The sequence below is a fragment of the Leptonotus elevatus genome, chromosome 6 (genome assembly GCF_054856555.1).
Source record: "Leptonotus elevatus isolate MCC_2025b chromosome 6, RoL_Lele_1.0, whole genome shotgun sequence".
NCBI classification, from domain to species: Eukaryota; Metazoa; Chordata; class Actinopteri; order Syngnathiformes; family Syngnathidae; genus Leptonotus; species Leptonotus elevatus.
In genome coordinates, this window is record NC_141244.1 from 15,860,372 (window position 1) to 15,877,731 (window position 17,360).

Below are 17,360 nucleotides of genomic sequence, written 5' to 3' on the forward strand. Positions count from 1 at the left end.
ATAAGCGCCGACACCACTGTTTTCTATACTTGTTTTGTTAAGCTGCGTGGGATTCCAGCAGGCCCGGCACTTCATAGGGGTGAGGCTCTGTGGTTTGGGGGGGGGGGGGGCAGCTGAGGCCACGGGCGTTACAGAGCTCCTGTGGGTGACTGAGAAATGTAAACAAACCACGTCGGGAAGGACAGCTGCATGCTGAAGAGCGGTAACAGCGCACACACTCGAGGGATGCTTGTCCATGCAATCCACAAGGACTTTCTATGGTTGCAGCACTCCCGCCGTTAACGGCTTGCGGGATAAGCTTCTCGCTGGGTTTCCGGAACATGCCTTCCAGCGGGATAAGAGCGGCTTCACGGTCAGGACCGCAGCTCTACAGTCCACTTGTCACCGCTCCCAACGGGTAAGTTACAAAGAGAGGTGCGGATCCAAATGACCGCCGATGATGAGAGGCGCTCATGCAGCCGTGACCAATCAGCGAGTAATGTAGCATGAACAGTCCACACTTCCATCTGGGAGGTACACTGGGACAACGGACACGGTTGGATGTTCTGTAGCTTGGTGCCATTACCACATTCATCCACCAGAAAAACTAAAGGCTCAGGATGCAAGAAATAGCCAAAGCAGACAACCAAAGTGTCTAAAAAACGTATTAGACACTTTAGAGCACCAAACATGACATGGAAAAATACCAAGTTGTAGCCACGAAATAGGCAAAATACTCATCTGTGGCAAAAAAAAAGTAGGTATAACATGTACAAAATACCCAAATATGGTTATGAAAAAGGTAAAAATTTGCACACGAAATACAAAATCATGGCCACAAACTTGATATAATATGCACAATGAATATATTTAATATATATAATACATGAAGTAGGTATAATGTGCGAGGAAAATACCAACGTGACGAGGAATTGGCTATAACTGTGCACTAAATACTCAATTGTGGCCACAAAATGGGTATAATTGTGCACAAAATACTAAATTGTGGCCATGAAACATGGAAAGCTGTGACTGAATGTTCATTTGTGGCCAGGAAATGTGTATACCTGAGCACGAGAAACTAAATTGTGGCAACAAAATTTGTATAATTGCAGACACAAAATACTAAATTACACATGATGTAGGTATAATGTGTGCACGAAATATTAAATTTTGTCTATAAAATACTCAAATGTGGCTACGAACTATGTATATTGTGTGCACGAAACAATAAATTGTGGGAACGAAATAGGTATAAAGTCAACACAAAATAATATATTGTGGCCACACACTTTCAAATTTTGTCCACAAACTTGAAATGACATGCCCATGAAATAATAAATTGTGGCCACAAGACAAGAATAAAATGCACACACACACAAAAACAGATGGTGGACACAAAGAAGAAATAACATGCTCATGAAATACTAATTTGTGGCGACGAAATGGGTATATAAAATACTCAAATGTGGCTACGAACTATGTATATTGTGTGCACGAAACAATAAATTGTGGGAACGAAATAGGTATAAAGTCAACACAAAATAATATATTGTGGCCACACACTTTCAAATTTTGTCCACAAACTTGAAATGACATGCCCATGAAATAATAAATTGTGGCCACAAGACAAGAATAAAATGCACACACACACAAAAACAGATGGTGGACACAAAGAAGAAATAACATGCTCATGAAATACTAATTTGTGGCGACGAAATGGGTATAACGTGTGTATTAAATACAAATAATGATTCCTTGCAATGCCAGGCTTTTCAAAATGTAAAAAAAAAAAAAAGTCTTTGTAGCTCATCCGCAGCCTAAAATAAAAATCATAACATTTTATCCAATCATGATATTCAATATTACTGTTCCTTGACTGTCTGTGACCACTTCCAGTTAAGGGAAGACCACAAGAATTCTTGACCCTGCAAGAACACGCTTGATTCCAAGCTGTGAAGTTCCTCACAAGCCTGGAAGTAGACAAGTCAACGCCAAGTGTATTCTCGATGTTTCGTGGGCACAGGACGTAGAGGGGAGTCTGCCATGTTCAGATGACGTCAAGGAATGTTTTGATTTTAAAGATGGACAATCTCCAAATGTCCCCTGGCTGTAATTGTTACGTGTTTCAAGGCATTCTCCCGCGAATATAAGGCAGTCTTTTCCAACGTTCAGTGAGCCAAATCTCACAAATTGAAATCTGGACCTGTTTATTGACCACGACACTACTACTCTGTTGTACGAATGGGAACGGGTTGATTACACGCGTTAACTCATTCGCTGCCATTGACGACTAAAGACGTCAAAGATCCTTTTTTACTGGATTGTACCTTCTGCCATCTAGTGGAAGAGCATTTATTTGTTCTGCTTTTCACTATACGTCGCTGGCATAGATTGGATGAATGCGTAGATGGATAGATGGATTTATCTAACTATAGATAATGGTAGTAGTAATAGTTAGTATCTATATAGCTGGCTATCTGTCTATTTAGCTAACTAAATAGCTATACACCCAATGCCTCTTCTAGCTAGCTAGCTAGCTCGCTATCTAGTATCCTATTTACTGTATCTAGCTAGGCTATCATCTGTCTGGCTTTCTATCGTACTATCTATCTATCTACGGAAGAATAACAGATCATTTTCAGTTCAATCAAGTGAAATTGAATAATTTTACGTGGCACATCCGATGATCTCTTGATGTACAATGGTTGTGAATCACTGATACAAACACATGAGATGTGAAAAAATGAAAGTAGTGCGTCGGCCAATTACTGATGCAACAAAGTCATGTAGCGCAACCAAATTTCTGATGAATTATTCTCAAAGGAAATTACTGATGAGGGTGCGGGGGCGAACCGAGAGCACATGAGGATAAATGTCTTTGAACTGGCAGGCCCATGTGCAAAAGTGTGAGCCTACATTTTAAACACGGCACTTCACTGATTTTGTGTGCTTCTTCGGGCCGTGCGTGCACTTTCGTGACCTGACAGGCAAGCTGCGTGTGCACCAAACACGCTTCCGCAGTGTGAAATTCAGGAACGTAATTCATCCATGGCAAAAGCGGAGATGAAAAGGCAACGGTGCAGTGGGCAGCTCAGCGCGGCTCCGCCTCCTTCTCAGCTTTTTGCACGGCGAGCTGCTGCTTTTCAAAGCCTCGATTATTGCAAACTAAGTATACGCGGCTGTGCTTTTGGATAGGCTAGTCCGTTTTTGCTGCCGTATTCTTATCTTATCTCAGATGCTCAATCCACAAGACTCGACAGAGTCTGGTTGTGCATAAAGTCTGGAGGCCGTCCACTTTAAAGCACAAAGTGAGACACTCTAGTATTGATAAAAAAGCTCTTGAAAGCCTGGAATAGAAGCAGGAGGTGATGATGTGCGTTAGGGGCTCAAAAGCTACGAGATAATCAGTTAGTACCAGGATGGAGGAGTCCTCAAAGCCAAGCACATGAGACTGGGGAGGAAAGTTCAGATATTCTGATACACTAGCATTCTTGAAATGATAGGATCAGCCGAGCCCCCATCAACACGCAGAAGTAGGTGCTGGTTATAGACAGAGTCCTTACTCAGACTACGTTCACAGATAGTTTTGCCCTAAACCTTCATTACAGAATAAGGCAAGATACTTCTACAATTATTACATTTCAAAAGAAGTCTATCGCCAATCGCAATAACCAGCCAAATGCGGGGCCTGCATAAACAAACAACCACTCTCATTCACATCTATGGACAATTTAGATTCTTCAGTGAACCTAACAAGCAAGTTTTTCTAATGTGGGAAAAAGCTGGAGTATGCAGGGGGGGGGGGGCACTCAAGCACAGCAAGAACATGGAAAATCCACACAAGAAGGCTGGATATGAGATTCGAACCCAGAAGATTTCATATTCAGCATTTGCCCCTAGAAGAACTTATGATAGACATGTGCAGTAGACCACTGAATGATTGGACAAACACTGACTGATAACCTGCCAATAATGTTAAAGTCAGACTGTGCATGAAGCAGAATTTGTAGCAATTACACAGTCAGCAATGCTTTTTTCTTTCCATTTTTCAATGTAAACATTCAGACACCGATCAACTGTTTTCAATTTCTAAATGGAAACTGTGTAAAGCAGGGGTGTACAAGCTTTTTTTTGTCAGAGGGGCACATACAGAATCATTATTGAATGATGCAAGGGCCTTTTTGCGAAAACCAATCAAGCAATTATGTTTGATTAATTTTGCCGTTTTTATTTCTGCTAAAGGTACGACAGCGTATTAGGGCCACATATAAATATATATTTTTTTTTTTAGAGGGGTTGGGGGTAATATTCTGGAGGAAAAAAAATTACGCGAATAAATGCACAGATTTGTGACAAAAAGTGTCAAATCTTCGAGATGAAAAATTATAGATTTACGAGAAATTAACGTGCAAATTTGCAAGAAAAAATATAAATCTGAAACCTGCAAGAAATAAACGTAACCTACTCGGATGTTTGTGCCAAGTCACAATTCCCAAGTGTGCAAAATGCCTACGGTGAAATAACTCGTTAAATTGTACTTTACCGTCTGGTTTTCAAATAAGGATGAGTAATTGCTTTAGCAGAGATGAACCATATCATATCAACACACGCTACCTCCTCCATCCATTGGCGCAAATATCAGAGTTTATTTCTCGTAAATTTGTGACTTTTCTCGCATATTTGCCACTTTATAATGTCGCAAAATATTAGTTATTTTTCTCATAAATTTGTGCGTTTTTTCTTGGAGATTTGCCACTTTATAATGTCGCAAATATTCAAGTTTTTTTCTCATAAATTTGTGAGGGTTTTTTTTTTCCATTGGAATATTACCCATACCACATTATAAAGACACATTTTGTTACTACTTTAGTTGTAAATACGTTCTTTGCATATCTAGTAAATCTCCATACGTTGAATTTGTTAGTAATAGTAGTCCAAGGAGTTTTTAGGTGTGTCGTACTGTACCCATGGGGGATTTGGGTGTCACAACCCCCACCTTTTCAACACGCACACCCAATAGGGTTGCATGGAGTGTCAAAAATATTTTTTTGTATATGTTGCAGGCCACTAAAAAACAGATAGTGGGCCGCAAATGGCCCCCGGGTCATAGTTTGGACACCCCATTGCAGTCTTTTAAAGTAATTTTCAGAATAGATTGCATCTTAAACAGAAACCATGGTCAAAGCCAACTGATACATGTCTTGAATAACTTACTAATAATTAACTTTTGTAATGTGTTACTGTTGTTGTTTTTTCAAGTTATGCACCGCTTTTGTTTTAAAGAGTGCACTTTCTTTGCAGAGCAGCTCCTGTGAAGCAAATGTTGTCTGTGAAAGGCTCTCAGTGAGAGGGCCAGGCATCCTTTACGGAGAACTGCTGTTTATTTGAAATGAGCCTTTAGGTAAACACGTTACACGGCGCACAGGGCTAGGTCAGCTTTTGAAGTGGACGGGTCTCAGGAAAGAAATGGGGGGAAGGGGGGGGAGAGAAGGCCGCCTTCAGAGGAAATGAGAACAGAGACTTCATTCAGCGCCGTTTCATCATCTCCATATACATGCACTAAAAGAGCACAGACGTCTTCAAGTATTTTAATATATCATCAAAACCTCTGCATTCTCTCTTCTGAACATGAGTGCAAAGTTCTGCTTCTTCCGCAAATTCAAATCCCTTGTACAAGTCAAAAAGAAACCACTTCCTCTTAATGTAGAGTATTGAGGGTTTGGATGACGGGAACAGGTTTGTGTAACAAACGCAAGTTTGCCGTCCCCCCCCCCCTCAACAACCCCCCCTTTAGAGAGACTCAATTTGATGTGCAGAAAGCAGGCCTGGCCTGCACTGTCTGCACAGCCCGTTTCCATGCTTTGAAGCCGCTCGAGTGTTTCGACAGCTAACCACTTTCAGATGGGACTGTGGCATTTTATGAGCTGAGTAAAAGCGATACCTACACATGTGTAAGCTCGGGGTCCCAAGTTAGGGGGGGGGGCGGCTCAGGGCAGAGAAGAGGATAACTAACTCCTCCAGAGTTTCAAATGTGGATCTTTCATCAATCTTATTGCATTATATATGAAAATAAAGGGCAGGAGGATGGATATCAGTGTTAAAGGTTCACAACGAGAAAACAATGCCAGTAAGGCCGAGCACCCCGCACTTGTCCTTTTTTTTTTTTTTTTTTTTTGTGTCGACAGGAAGTCGAGGGGTTTGTGGCGTGTGTGGTTTTATTCTCCATGACTCCAACCTAGCAGGGCGTCACTTTCAGGAATGTGAAGCAAGGATGAAGTTTCTAAGCATTCGGGGGACTCTGAGGTTTCTTTTTTGTAGTAAATCCAAGAATAACAAACTAAGTGGTTGCAACCTTCCAAAGGGACCATGCTGGATGCACATTGCATCACAATGTGAAGAGTTACATGACAAGCTGAAAAAAGTAATTGCACACTAAATGCTGCATTTATGGCACTGCTATTTATGCTCTCAAAAGCAACAAAAAAAACGTCAGTACGAGACCATGACATATTTATGACTAACAATGTACTGTGCTGTTTTAGGAATCTATTGTGAAATATATGTCAGGTCGCAGTATGACCTTTTTGGAGACAATCTCAAGTTTCCACCACACTCATTCATAGAAAAAAAAAAACATTTTAGCCAATAGAGGGGTCCCCAGTCCTTCTAAAAATAAATAAAAAGCCTCCATTTACAAATATTTAAAGAGACAACATGCGCGAGTGTGCAAGCGGCTTTAGTTGTCAGTGAGCTCATCGCATGCACAGACATCACTGAAGATGGTGTGTGCGCAATTAGAAATGCCCGTAATAACATCCCCACCACCCACAAGTGAAAAAAAAAAAAGAATGAAAAAAAGAAAAGAAAAGAATATTCCCCTGGCTGATCCAAGGATTGCGAAATGAAGTCCAAAAAAAGAGCAGCAACTTTCTAAGGAGGGGGCGGGGGACAGGGGTTTATGTGGAAACATACCTTACACACTAAAATGTAATAACCTTTGAGTCTCCCGGTGTTTTACTTGGCCGGGAGACGCAACAAGATCAAACACAGACTTGGATCCAGACGCTTTTGCCAAAAATGTCAGCATTAAGCACCGGGCTCCAGCTTCAGGTATTTTCTTTACCCTGGCAGCAAGCGAGAGCAGAGAGACAGACCGGCGTTAACCCAAGCATCCCGTCCACACAAAGCATGCTGGGAAATTGAGGGCTACCTGCTGCTTTTGACGGCCAGTCTAAACAGTCACATGGGATACATTTAAAGACACCATATGGATTGTAAAAGCATGGTCGGATGAGTTTGGTGTGGAAGCACACGAGAACCCTGACCTCGACCCCATCAAACACTACAAAAGAGATTTCTGACCTCTCAAACAACCTTCCAGATTAAAATTGGGTTTCCAACCACAAGAGCATGACCAAATCCAGGATTCCCGATGGGATCAATTGTGGTCGTCTACAGCAGTGATTTAGTGATTAGCGTGCCGAGACAGATCATCACGTTTTTAGCGGGAAACCATTCAATTTCACTTAATTGGTCTTAAAATGATCATTACTTACCACAAATAGTGTTTTTTTCATTTATCTTTGCCAGCAACCTATTGTGAGAGGCAGAACAATTAACTCTTCCACTACATGGCAGAAGTTACAGAACCACATTGGACTTGTGAGTAAATGAAGACACTTTATCATTAGTTCAGTAGAGTGGTGCCTGGAGACACAACTTTAATTTGTTCCGTGAACATGCTCATAACTCAAAGCGGTCATATCTCAAATCATCTTTCGCCATTCAAATCAATGGAAATACCATTATCGCTAGCTCCATTCAGCGCTCATGTCTCAAGTTTGCACTCAAGTCCAAGCAACAAATTGTCCAGATGACGACTCGTATCTCGAAAAACGTGCAAGTCGGGTTTTTGTATACTTCCTTAATGCCCTTGCATGTGGGAAAGGAGAGACAATGAAGCATATAAAACACAGTGAGCACACCCACGTCAGCCACAAGCCCACGCGACACTCAGAAGAAGACTCACAGTCGTCAATTGCTACCTCATCAAGCCCCGCCACCTAAAGGCACATATTGGTTTGCGAGGCTTTCTGCACCGCCGCTGTTCTCCCAACGTAATCACCAATGACGTACATTTTACCAAGCAAACAGAGCCAGACACCCACATAACCGCACGCAGGCTTTGCGAAGCTTGTCAAAGTGACTCGTTTCCGTGAAGAATGGCCAAAGAAGTGGAGAATACAGCAGGATGCGACAAAGTTTCAAGGAGAACAATATCCCTGACCGCACAATAGGACAATGTTTACATTCAAGTGTACGAAAAATAATTATTTCATAATGAGCCGTCGTCTGCGTCTGACCAAATTTCAACCTATAAAAGCGCGACGTATAACTTGAGAAAGCACGTTGCGGTAAGTTGTAGATATTTCTGTTGTTGTATACTTGCTTTGGCTGAGTGCATGCTACCAGATGTCAAATGTGCATCTTTTGGAACACATGCGGTAGACTCGCTCACACACAATCCCCATACACACACACATACACTAACTATATAAAGATGTACGAAAAAGCGGCAGCCTATACTTTATCAATACACTTTGTCAACAGGAAGCTTCTTCATTCAGTTATTTTGGTGAATAAAGCAAATATTCCTTATGTTAGACATTACGCATATTTGTTGTTTTAAATGTTTAGGTCACAGAATATTTCACTATGCTGTGGTTCTTAATGACTATTTTGCTGAATACAATACAATAAAATGCCTGTAGCCTCATTTGCAATATTGCACTGTGAAACCACACATGAATGCTCTCTGAAGTCCGGCGCAGCAAACGGCGTCAACATCATGAAAAGAAGCGACAAGACTCGAGTGACTTCAAAGCGCCACTGACGGCACAGCGAGAAGGCGACACGACTGAGTTCCACGAAGATAACAGCTCTGATAATAATGAAAGTTTGTCTCTTGTCTAAAAATATTCCCTTTGAGCTGTCTGAGAACTTGACGCTGATGAGATCCTTTCATGCTCATTACAAGGCACATCGTTTTTTTTGCATTTGTACACGGTAGATGGACGTCAACATGCGATGCAGACATATATGCCGAGGAATGCTTTGAAAGCTCTTTTTATTGACAAGTAGTTTAGTTTGGATTTGTTTTCTTTACCAACACTCAGTGGATTATCAATCAATCAAAAGATAACATGTTATATTTAAGGGGATCTTTTTTTTTTTTCTTCAAAAATACTGTGCATTGTAGCCAGCACTAGTCAAAACACGGTACTTTGCAATAGTGGAATAAGTATTCAATTTTATAATTCATCAATGTACAGGGACGGTCACACTCGGCGAAATTGTCGTCATTTAGTAAGCATGATGATCGTCCAACATTGCTTTGGGATTACAAACGTATGTGTGCCGTATCCGGAAACCTGTTTCCATAGCCAAAATTCACATTTTCCTTTTTTTGATACTCTTCAAAATCCATCCCCTCTAAGTGTAAAAACTTTTTTGCGAAATGGGCCCCTTTTTTGAATTTCTAGCGTTTACATTCAGTTTTATTTTCCTATTTCTTGAAAATTTGAATAAAAATGGGTGGATGGAAAACCAACTATTGCTAAGTTTGCACATTGTAGTGACGCAGGGTGTGCGGAGCAAGAAAGTTTCAAGATCCGGATGAATAAAAAAAAAAAAACACTTTTAACCATCAGAGAGAGTCTAAGGAATGAAACTGCATGACCTTGTAATTTTGCAACCGAGTCAACCAAGTCAGCCGAACATGTTTCGGATTGCTCGGCCTTGGCGGAGGTCATCGCTCTACTGAGAGCTATTCTAAGTGTCAGCGCACGATTGTTTCTGTCCTCCAGAGTGTTACAATGGAGCTGTGTTGAAAGTACTCCAAAATACCCTCGTGGACATGTAATGCTCCAGCAGTGCCTCTTTCCATCAAACACACCGAGTGGGTGAGACTCGCCCTCTGACTCAGAGGCGTCGCGGTGACGCTCACGCGAACGCCAGCGACATGAAAGAGCGGCTAAATAAGCATCTCGCGCTGGTGATGAGTGTGGAAGACGCCCTGGTGATGATGTTTACACTGACGGCGAGGTTAGTATTCGGCAAATGGCAATCAACGTGGGAAAAGATAAACAGACGTACGAGTGTGGAGTGATGCGCATATTGGTTGACTAATAGATGAAGCAAAGGAAGGTGAGATGAAAAGACGCGTTTGTCCCAAGAGGTTCAGTTAAGTCCAGCTCGCTAAACACTGATTTGAGCTGGATTTGGTAGGATTACAATAGCCAATTTAGTGTCACCAACAGATGAATTCAACTTTGCCAAGTTAGTGTCACTTAAAGAGTTTTTCCTCCTTCTAATGGATCCACTAATTTTACAGTGGGACCTCCGCAACTGGAATTTTCAATTCGATTTTCAAAGCTTTTAGTGAAACTCGGGTTGAAGTGGCCATTCCAACTGGAGAGACTATTCATTTTGGGGAAATCTTGCCGTATTGCTAATTCAAGCTGATCTTACTAATCGATCATCTAAGAAACTAAAACAACATAAATAATGGAGGATGTAAAATAGGAATCCTTTTTGTCCACCAATCAACGGGCTGCAAGTGTGTCAAGCTCCTCCCTCTCTGTGGTCGGTACCACAACTGGAACGTGCCGAAATGTGGTTTATTTTAGTAACCATTGAGAGTTTGTGACAATGGGAAAACTTACTAATAGATCTGAGATGAACTAAACTGAACCGGTGGTAAAGAGAGCGTCTTCCTCCCAAAAGTGAGGCAGATGTTGCCCCCCTTTCTCCCCCGATACCTTAAAACCCCTCAAATATCTCCCCAAAGAAGAAGAAAAAACACACCCTTAAATCCCTCCTCCTCCTCTTTTCCTCTTCCACGGCAACCTTCCACCCCCTTCCCACCACAGCCCCTCTCCCCGCTCCAGGATTTTTCAGTACAAACCAGGAACAGATGTCTGCCGGGGCCGTGCTGAAAGACCCCGCTGTTCTGGATGCCAGCCACATGCTTTTCATTCAGAGATGAAGGCTCACAGTTCGCCTTCTTGTGAAGCCATTTTCGAGGGGGGGAAAGAGAAGGGGTGGAAAAAAAACAGACCCTCCAAATGCCTTCAAGACTGTTTAAAAAGAGCTACATATACCAGCGCACCTTTATGTCTCCTCGCTGCCATGTTAGCATCTCAGGTGGTGCTTTTTTTTTTGTTGTGTTTAGTCGTTCCAAATCACGAGCAAGGCGGAGTACAAAGTCATGGTGCGAGAATATGACTTAAATCCAGATGGGCAGGAGCAACAGCTCTCTATTGATGTACTGATTACTGTCAAGGTTTGAGGCGAGATTGAGGACCAAGGTGCAGGGAAGCAGAGAGGAGCAGGCGGCAGTGGAGTTCCAAATAATACATTGAACTTTAATTAACAAAAATAGGAAGGCAAACAGAGAACTGGCAGGTAGAAACAAAAACAACGAGATTAAAAAAAATCCAACATGGGAAGACTTTGGGTAACTAACTACATGGCTTGACATCGACAGACAACACAACGACAATGGACCAACAAGAACTGAACCAAAAACAGTGGACTAAAACTTGTGAGGATACATTGAAACTGACTTTCGTGTGGACGGGCCCTAAATACACACCAACTAATTAAACAACAAGGGACACCTGGACAAGACACACATGGCTGGGGACACTGATTGGCTGACACAAGAGGGAGACTACAGAAGCACAGGTGGACAAGATCACACTTAACGAGACAAAGGGATGTAAAGAAATCACAACAAAACAAACCACAATGAAACAAAAAACAACAACAAAAACCCTAAACATGACAATTACAACCTCAGGTTAGGTGTTGACACTTTCAAAGGCAACAAGGGTAGATTGATGGGAAACTTTTAATGATCTCAATTGAAGCAACAATGTGTTCTAATTGTGCTTTCTTACAATAGCTTCAAAATCATTTGGCAGCTTTGGTTTTCTTGTGGCTTTTTGTAGCCATATTTGAATTATTAAAATAAAAACTCCAGGTAAATAGAATGACTAAATGTGTTGAAATCACACACCCTGCCACTGTCAACTATCAATCAAATACAAGCAACATTGTAACAAACAAACTTTCCCTACGTGATTTGTGTTTCTGCATCTCGGCATCCCGGAAGCCGCGCACGAACTCGCGAGCCAATTGACATTCCAAAAAGCAGACCAATAGGATCACTCCAAGACGTCCGCTTTCGGAAGGCTGACTGCGGAAATGATGTGTATTTGAGTCACTACACTGTCTGTGCATAGACGGTGGATGTTGATCACATTACCATGTAGCACGTTAACTGTCTACTCACACATGAAAACGATTATTTAAAACCATTCAGAAATCAGAATTTTGACCTTAAACCGAATATTGACGACATGTAAACATAGTCAATGTCAATAAGAAAAATCTGAGGTGCTTCTGTGGCACGACCATCATTAAGTTATGGCCTATTGTTTTTACGCTTTATTATTGACAGCACTTATTTATGTATTTATTTACACTTTTATGACAGTTAGTGATCATAAAGTTAATAAAATCTTACCTAAATCACTGCCTATAAATTAAGTAAAGGGTTAATGGCAACATTATTGAACGAAATATTTCCTACGGAAAAACGTTGCTAAGAAATATAAACAGCAGCTTTTTAGAATAGGTTTCCACCGTACAGAATAGTATAGTGTCTTTAAAAAAAATAAAAAATAAAAATAAACTTATTCCTTATTTGCCACTGACTTTTATGTCACAGTGTGTTTGGAACATGATCTCAACTGAGCCCTTTTTACTCCTAGTGTATTCATATTAATCTTTTTAAAGTGGAACACCGAAGTTTTCTTTTGTCATGGAATGTAAAGGTGTTGACACAGTGGCTCCCCACAAGCAAGTCTGTGGCAAGACTTGAGACAAAAGGCGGTGCTGAAAGGCCAAATTAGCCTGTCATTATTAGGGCATCCCAGCGAGCCTGTTTGAAGCACTTTGCTTGTGCGCGATGGTTTCCAGAGGTGAAACACACAGTGAACCCTCACAGGGCTCTCGTGAACTCATGAGCACACTCCTCCAGACTGGGTTAGGAACTTTTAAGCATTCAGTTAGTGCAGGCTTGCTGATTTGGGGGAGCTAAAATACATGCATTGGTCTCACTTGAAGTGAAGGTGTTTCAGGCATGACCATGCTGCTGTCCACTTCTGCACTGGAAGTGGGATTACACGCCGAAGGCAAGCAGCCAGCTGCCGACTGGAGTCATGCTTTGCCGAAAAACCAATATTTAAACAAGTTTGATCTGCTGTTATTTCTTCCTAAAGCAAAGCCTCCGCAGATTGCCGGGTCAAAATTAAAGCTTTATCAAGAAGCTTTTCTAGGTTTACACAGACTCGCGTTGGGCACAGGCCATGTTTGCGTTTCTTTTCCCGGCAGTACATCATCCCCTGCCCCCCGCCAGACCTCCTCGCCAAGAAGGGGCAGGGGGATTGAGGGGTGAGGGGTTTGGAGGTTCCACTGATATCAGAGCCCTTTTATAACTCTCAGCACTGCACTTTGAAGTCACAGCCAGACAGCTCAGGAATCCTACTCCCCCGTTTGACAATGAGGGAGGGGGTGGGGGGGGGCACAGCTAAACAACATGTTTGGCCAATCTGCTCCCCTCTATGAAGTCACAAGTAATGCTATCTGTCACTGCAGCTCATTAAGCAGGCCACTGCTAAGACAAAACCACCAAGTGTGGGCCAGATGTTGAGACAGTCCTGTTCTTCAATTGCTTCATCAAAATCGTCAAAATTGCAAATTGCACTTTTCTTCACCATATTTACTTGCACCTGTGATGTTGACTCATGATAATCACATAAAAATCTATCTCCAAGATGGCCAATTTAAGACCCGCACGTGTTCCATCCATAAAAATACCAGATGAGCCCTTTTTTTCACAGAGATCATTTAATTCCAAATATGCTTCACAAGAATTTTATTTGGCCTTTCGCTGTGTATTTTCCAAAATACAAAGGAGCTGAACACAACAGATGTGAAGAAGTACATATGGCAGAATTTATATGAAGAAAGCAAACTCACATTCAAAGCAGTTAGCCATGTCCCAATACTTTTGTACAGTCTAACCTTCACCTCCATTCGCTTTTTTGAACACACAGAAACAAAAATAAAGAAGAAAATAAGAGTATTCAAACAAGCTGCTATGGCTTCTCAACAGTATGCAGTTTGGCTAACGGTTAGCCAGCTAAAAGCCAGCCGCTAACTGGAGCTCAAAGCAACCAAATATAGACGCTCCTTGGCTGACTCCCACATCACTCTTTAAGTCAGGCCACACCTTTTAAGGCCATACACACTCAAAGTCACAGATAATATAGTTTGGAAGGAAGGGATGGCGACCCCTTAGTGGACAACAATAATAACTGCACCTCACAAGCACATTTTGTTGTTTGACAAAAAAATGAATTTTATTTTTCACAAATACAGACCGACAACAATTCATTCTCACATTCACAATTTAATGATTGAAAATTGAACCCACGCTACCTGCACCAAAGTTAGGCAAGCGTATCGCTGCACCATCAGTGGCATACATTTTCAAATGATTGGTAAATTGTTAAAGCAATGATAACATTTTGAACTTTTCCACTAAACTCGCAATGTTATTTTAAGGGACTACAAAAGACAACAAGAACAATTTGACAAACACCTCTAATATTACTGCTTCTTATGCTTGCCTGGAATTGCAACTAAAGCCACAGACGTCTAATCTAATAATTCCATTCCAAAACATGACACCATCTGATCCTGGTACAGACTTCAAAATTGACAATATGTGGCATCAAAATTGCTGCGCTACGGTAGATACATTTTCAATGAGCTGCGCTGGGACACTAAAACACCCCCAGTAGCCTCATTTCAAACATGAATGTACCGCATGAGCAGGCAGACCCATTTTCCCTCTTATGTACCATACATAAATTCATTTCCAGTCTGTATTTCATAGACAACACAATCATGTGAGAGACTTTTTGATATATTTTTCACACACACAAAAAAAACCTCTCCTTTTTGCCAGATTTTGGCGACAGCTGACATGCATAAAGATGGAAAAGGGGCTGAATATGCAGATGTGGTTCCAAGGAAGGAATGGAAACGCATGGAAAAGGGATTACTCTTACTTTACCACCGACACTATTGTACATGTGGTACACACTAATATATATATGAATGATGGCATATTCAGCAATGTCGTCTCATTCGTTCCTATTCAAGTTTTTGTGAAATATGTATCGTTATTTAGCTCCTTTTATAATGCAGCTGACTAATGGATAGCAAATAAATCAGTTGCCGACAGCATTATAGACGTGCGGGTGGGAAGCACCTACTAATAAAAGCCTTGTGCCTTTGGTGGTTTCCCCTCCAGGGCGAGTGTGAACTCCAGCGCCCCTTTAATTTGCCACCAGTGGGCGGATAATAACCTGATTTAATCTTTAACTCTTAGCACTATTACAAACGCCCACACGACCATACTGTACTTGCCCCTATACCCACGTGTAAAACTACACATCATTTGTGGCCCCCGCAGAGGGCACTGAAGTGATATCATGTGCTGCTGATTGGGAGCTACTCTATAAAATAGGAGGCATTGAAGGAGGGGTTGACACAGGTTAAATTCATGACCCCAGCAGCCACAAGAGCAAACTTTACACACCTCACTTGGAAGAAAATGCAACCTTTCCATCCACTGTGTACAGTATGTGTGGCTTTCGTATACTGTCCAGTGATGGTGGTGGGGAGCGGGGCTATAATCGCAGCAGTGTTGTGTCGGCAGCCAGACGTGTCAGAAAGACCAACAAGACACTTTGCGCCGGTCTTCACGCATGCTCGTCAATACACTTTGCCTCCTCCTTAAAAGTCAAGAAGTGCTCAGCTCATCTCCTCTTACAGGGTGTGGGGGGTGAGAGCAGACAACTTTGAAGTGCCCGACACACTCATCCCATCAGCAAACGCACCCACACACACGCGCACACAAGCTCACGCATGCAAACGACATTTTTTAAAGCAGGGGTTCACAAACTCTGTTTTAGACCCAAAATGGTTTTCATTCCAGCAGAAATCAAATGTGAGATAGATAAATAGATAGATAGATAGAGAGCATGTTAAATATTTATAAATAGTATGTACTGTACATGTTTCCATAAACAGTGTATTTACTCCACTTTGTGAATTAACTGCACACAAAGTAAGAGCTTTTGTATGAGATTAATACTTGTCATTAGTGGTGGTGGATAGAAATTCCAATATTTTACAGTATGTAACCATTAAGAGTCTGACTTTTTTTTTTAATTAACAATAACCACCATATTAGATACAAGTTAAGTATCCACTATACCTGCATATTCTTCATCTTGTGGTCCATCCCTCCATAGCGCTCAGATTCGTCCATCCCCCTCCGGAGGAAAGCGTTCACCACAAAACTGTCCCCTTACACATAACAAAAAAATAAAGAAACAATCAGCATGAAAAAGATCATCACTGCTGAATATTATTCATGCACTTGTTCTTTAGACTAACCTTCTGGGTTCTCCCTGCGCTTGCAGGCTTTAAATCATGAGAAACACAAATTGTTTTTAGTTCATGTTTTAAATGCCTCATGTTTAAATGGTGCACCATAAATAAATAAAAACTCTCTTACCGTGTTTGGATTGTAGTTTTCCCATTCTTGAATCCCGCGTCTCTGGATCAATAAAACGGTACCGAGTAAATCCGAAGTGCCTCAGCTCAGATGCAGCGTGGTCACATTGTGCTGCGGCCGAACTCCAACTTTATCCAAAGTCCGACAATTAAATATCTAGTTCATGGAGGAAGTACCGAACGTCCACTAAAATAACACAGCGAAGTCGACAAAAGTGATGTTGGGAGACCTTATAGCAGGACGTCCCCTCCTATCATTTCACTTGAGTCCGACTGGAAGTGGAGAGGCTGGGAAGTGGAACAAACCCAGCAGCAGACACGCATGATGCATGTCAAGTTCGACGTCACATCAGCTAAGTGCATCCGGTTAAGTCTTTAAAAGAAAACGCTTTCAACGGAGGTGAGCCACTCCAATTGGAAACTTTGTTGAGCAATGAGCACAATATTAAATCGTAGAGTTAGAGCTATAACTATGTACGACAATTTCTCGGCATAACATATACAGTAATACACTATCCAATGCTGAGAATAAGAACAATAACCCATTCGTTCTTCAGAGATAGTAAATTGCCTTAGTACATATTAGATGTTCAAATAATTAATCTAAAATTAAAAATAATAAAAATAATTTTTAAAAAAGTACACCGTTCACGTTA

The 17,360-nt window shown here is 41.4% G+C and overlaps 1 protein-coding gene across 2 annotated transcripts in view; it reads right to left on the reverse strand.

Annotated features, from left to right (window-relative positions):
- The window catches only part of nkd2b (NKD inhibitor of WNT signaling pathway 2b), a 34,007-nt gene extending 17,001 nt beyond the window's left edge, over nt 1-17,006 (reverse strand). The window contains exons 1-3 of one of the 2 annotated variants that reach the window (XM_086078490.1): nt 16,706-17,006; nt 16,585-16,611; nt 16,403-16,494 (exon numbers count right to left, since the gene is read on the reverse strand). In XM_086078490.1, the coding sequence (XP_085934616.1) occupies nt 16,403-16,494; nt 16,585-16,611; nt 16,706-16,730 (144 nt within the window). In that variant the 5' untranslated portion in view covers nt 16,731-17,006. The remainder of the gene's footprint in view (nt 1-16,402; nt 16,495-16,584; nt 16,612-16,705) is intronic. The other variant, XM_086078491.1, reaches the window with a different exon arrangement.
- Between the last annotated feature and the right edge of the window lie 354 nt (nt 17,007-17,360).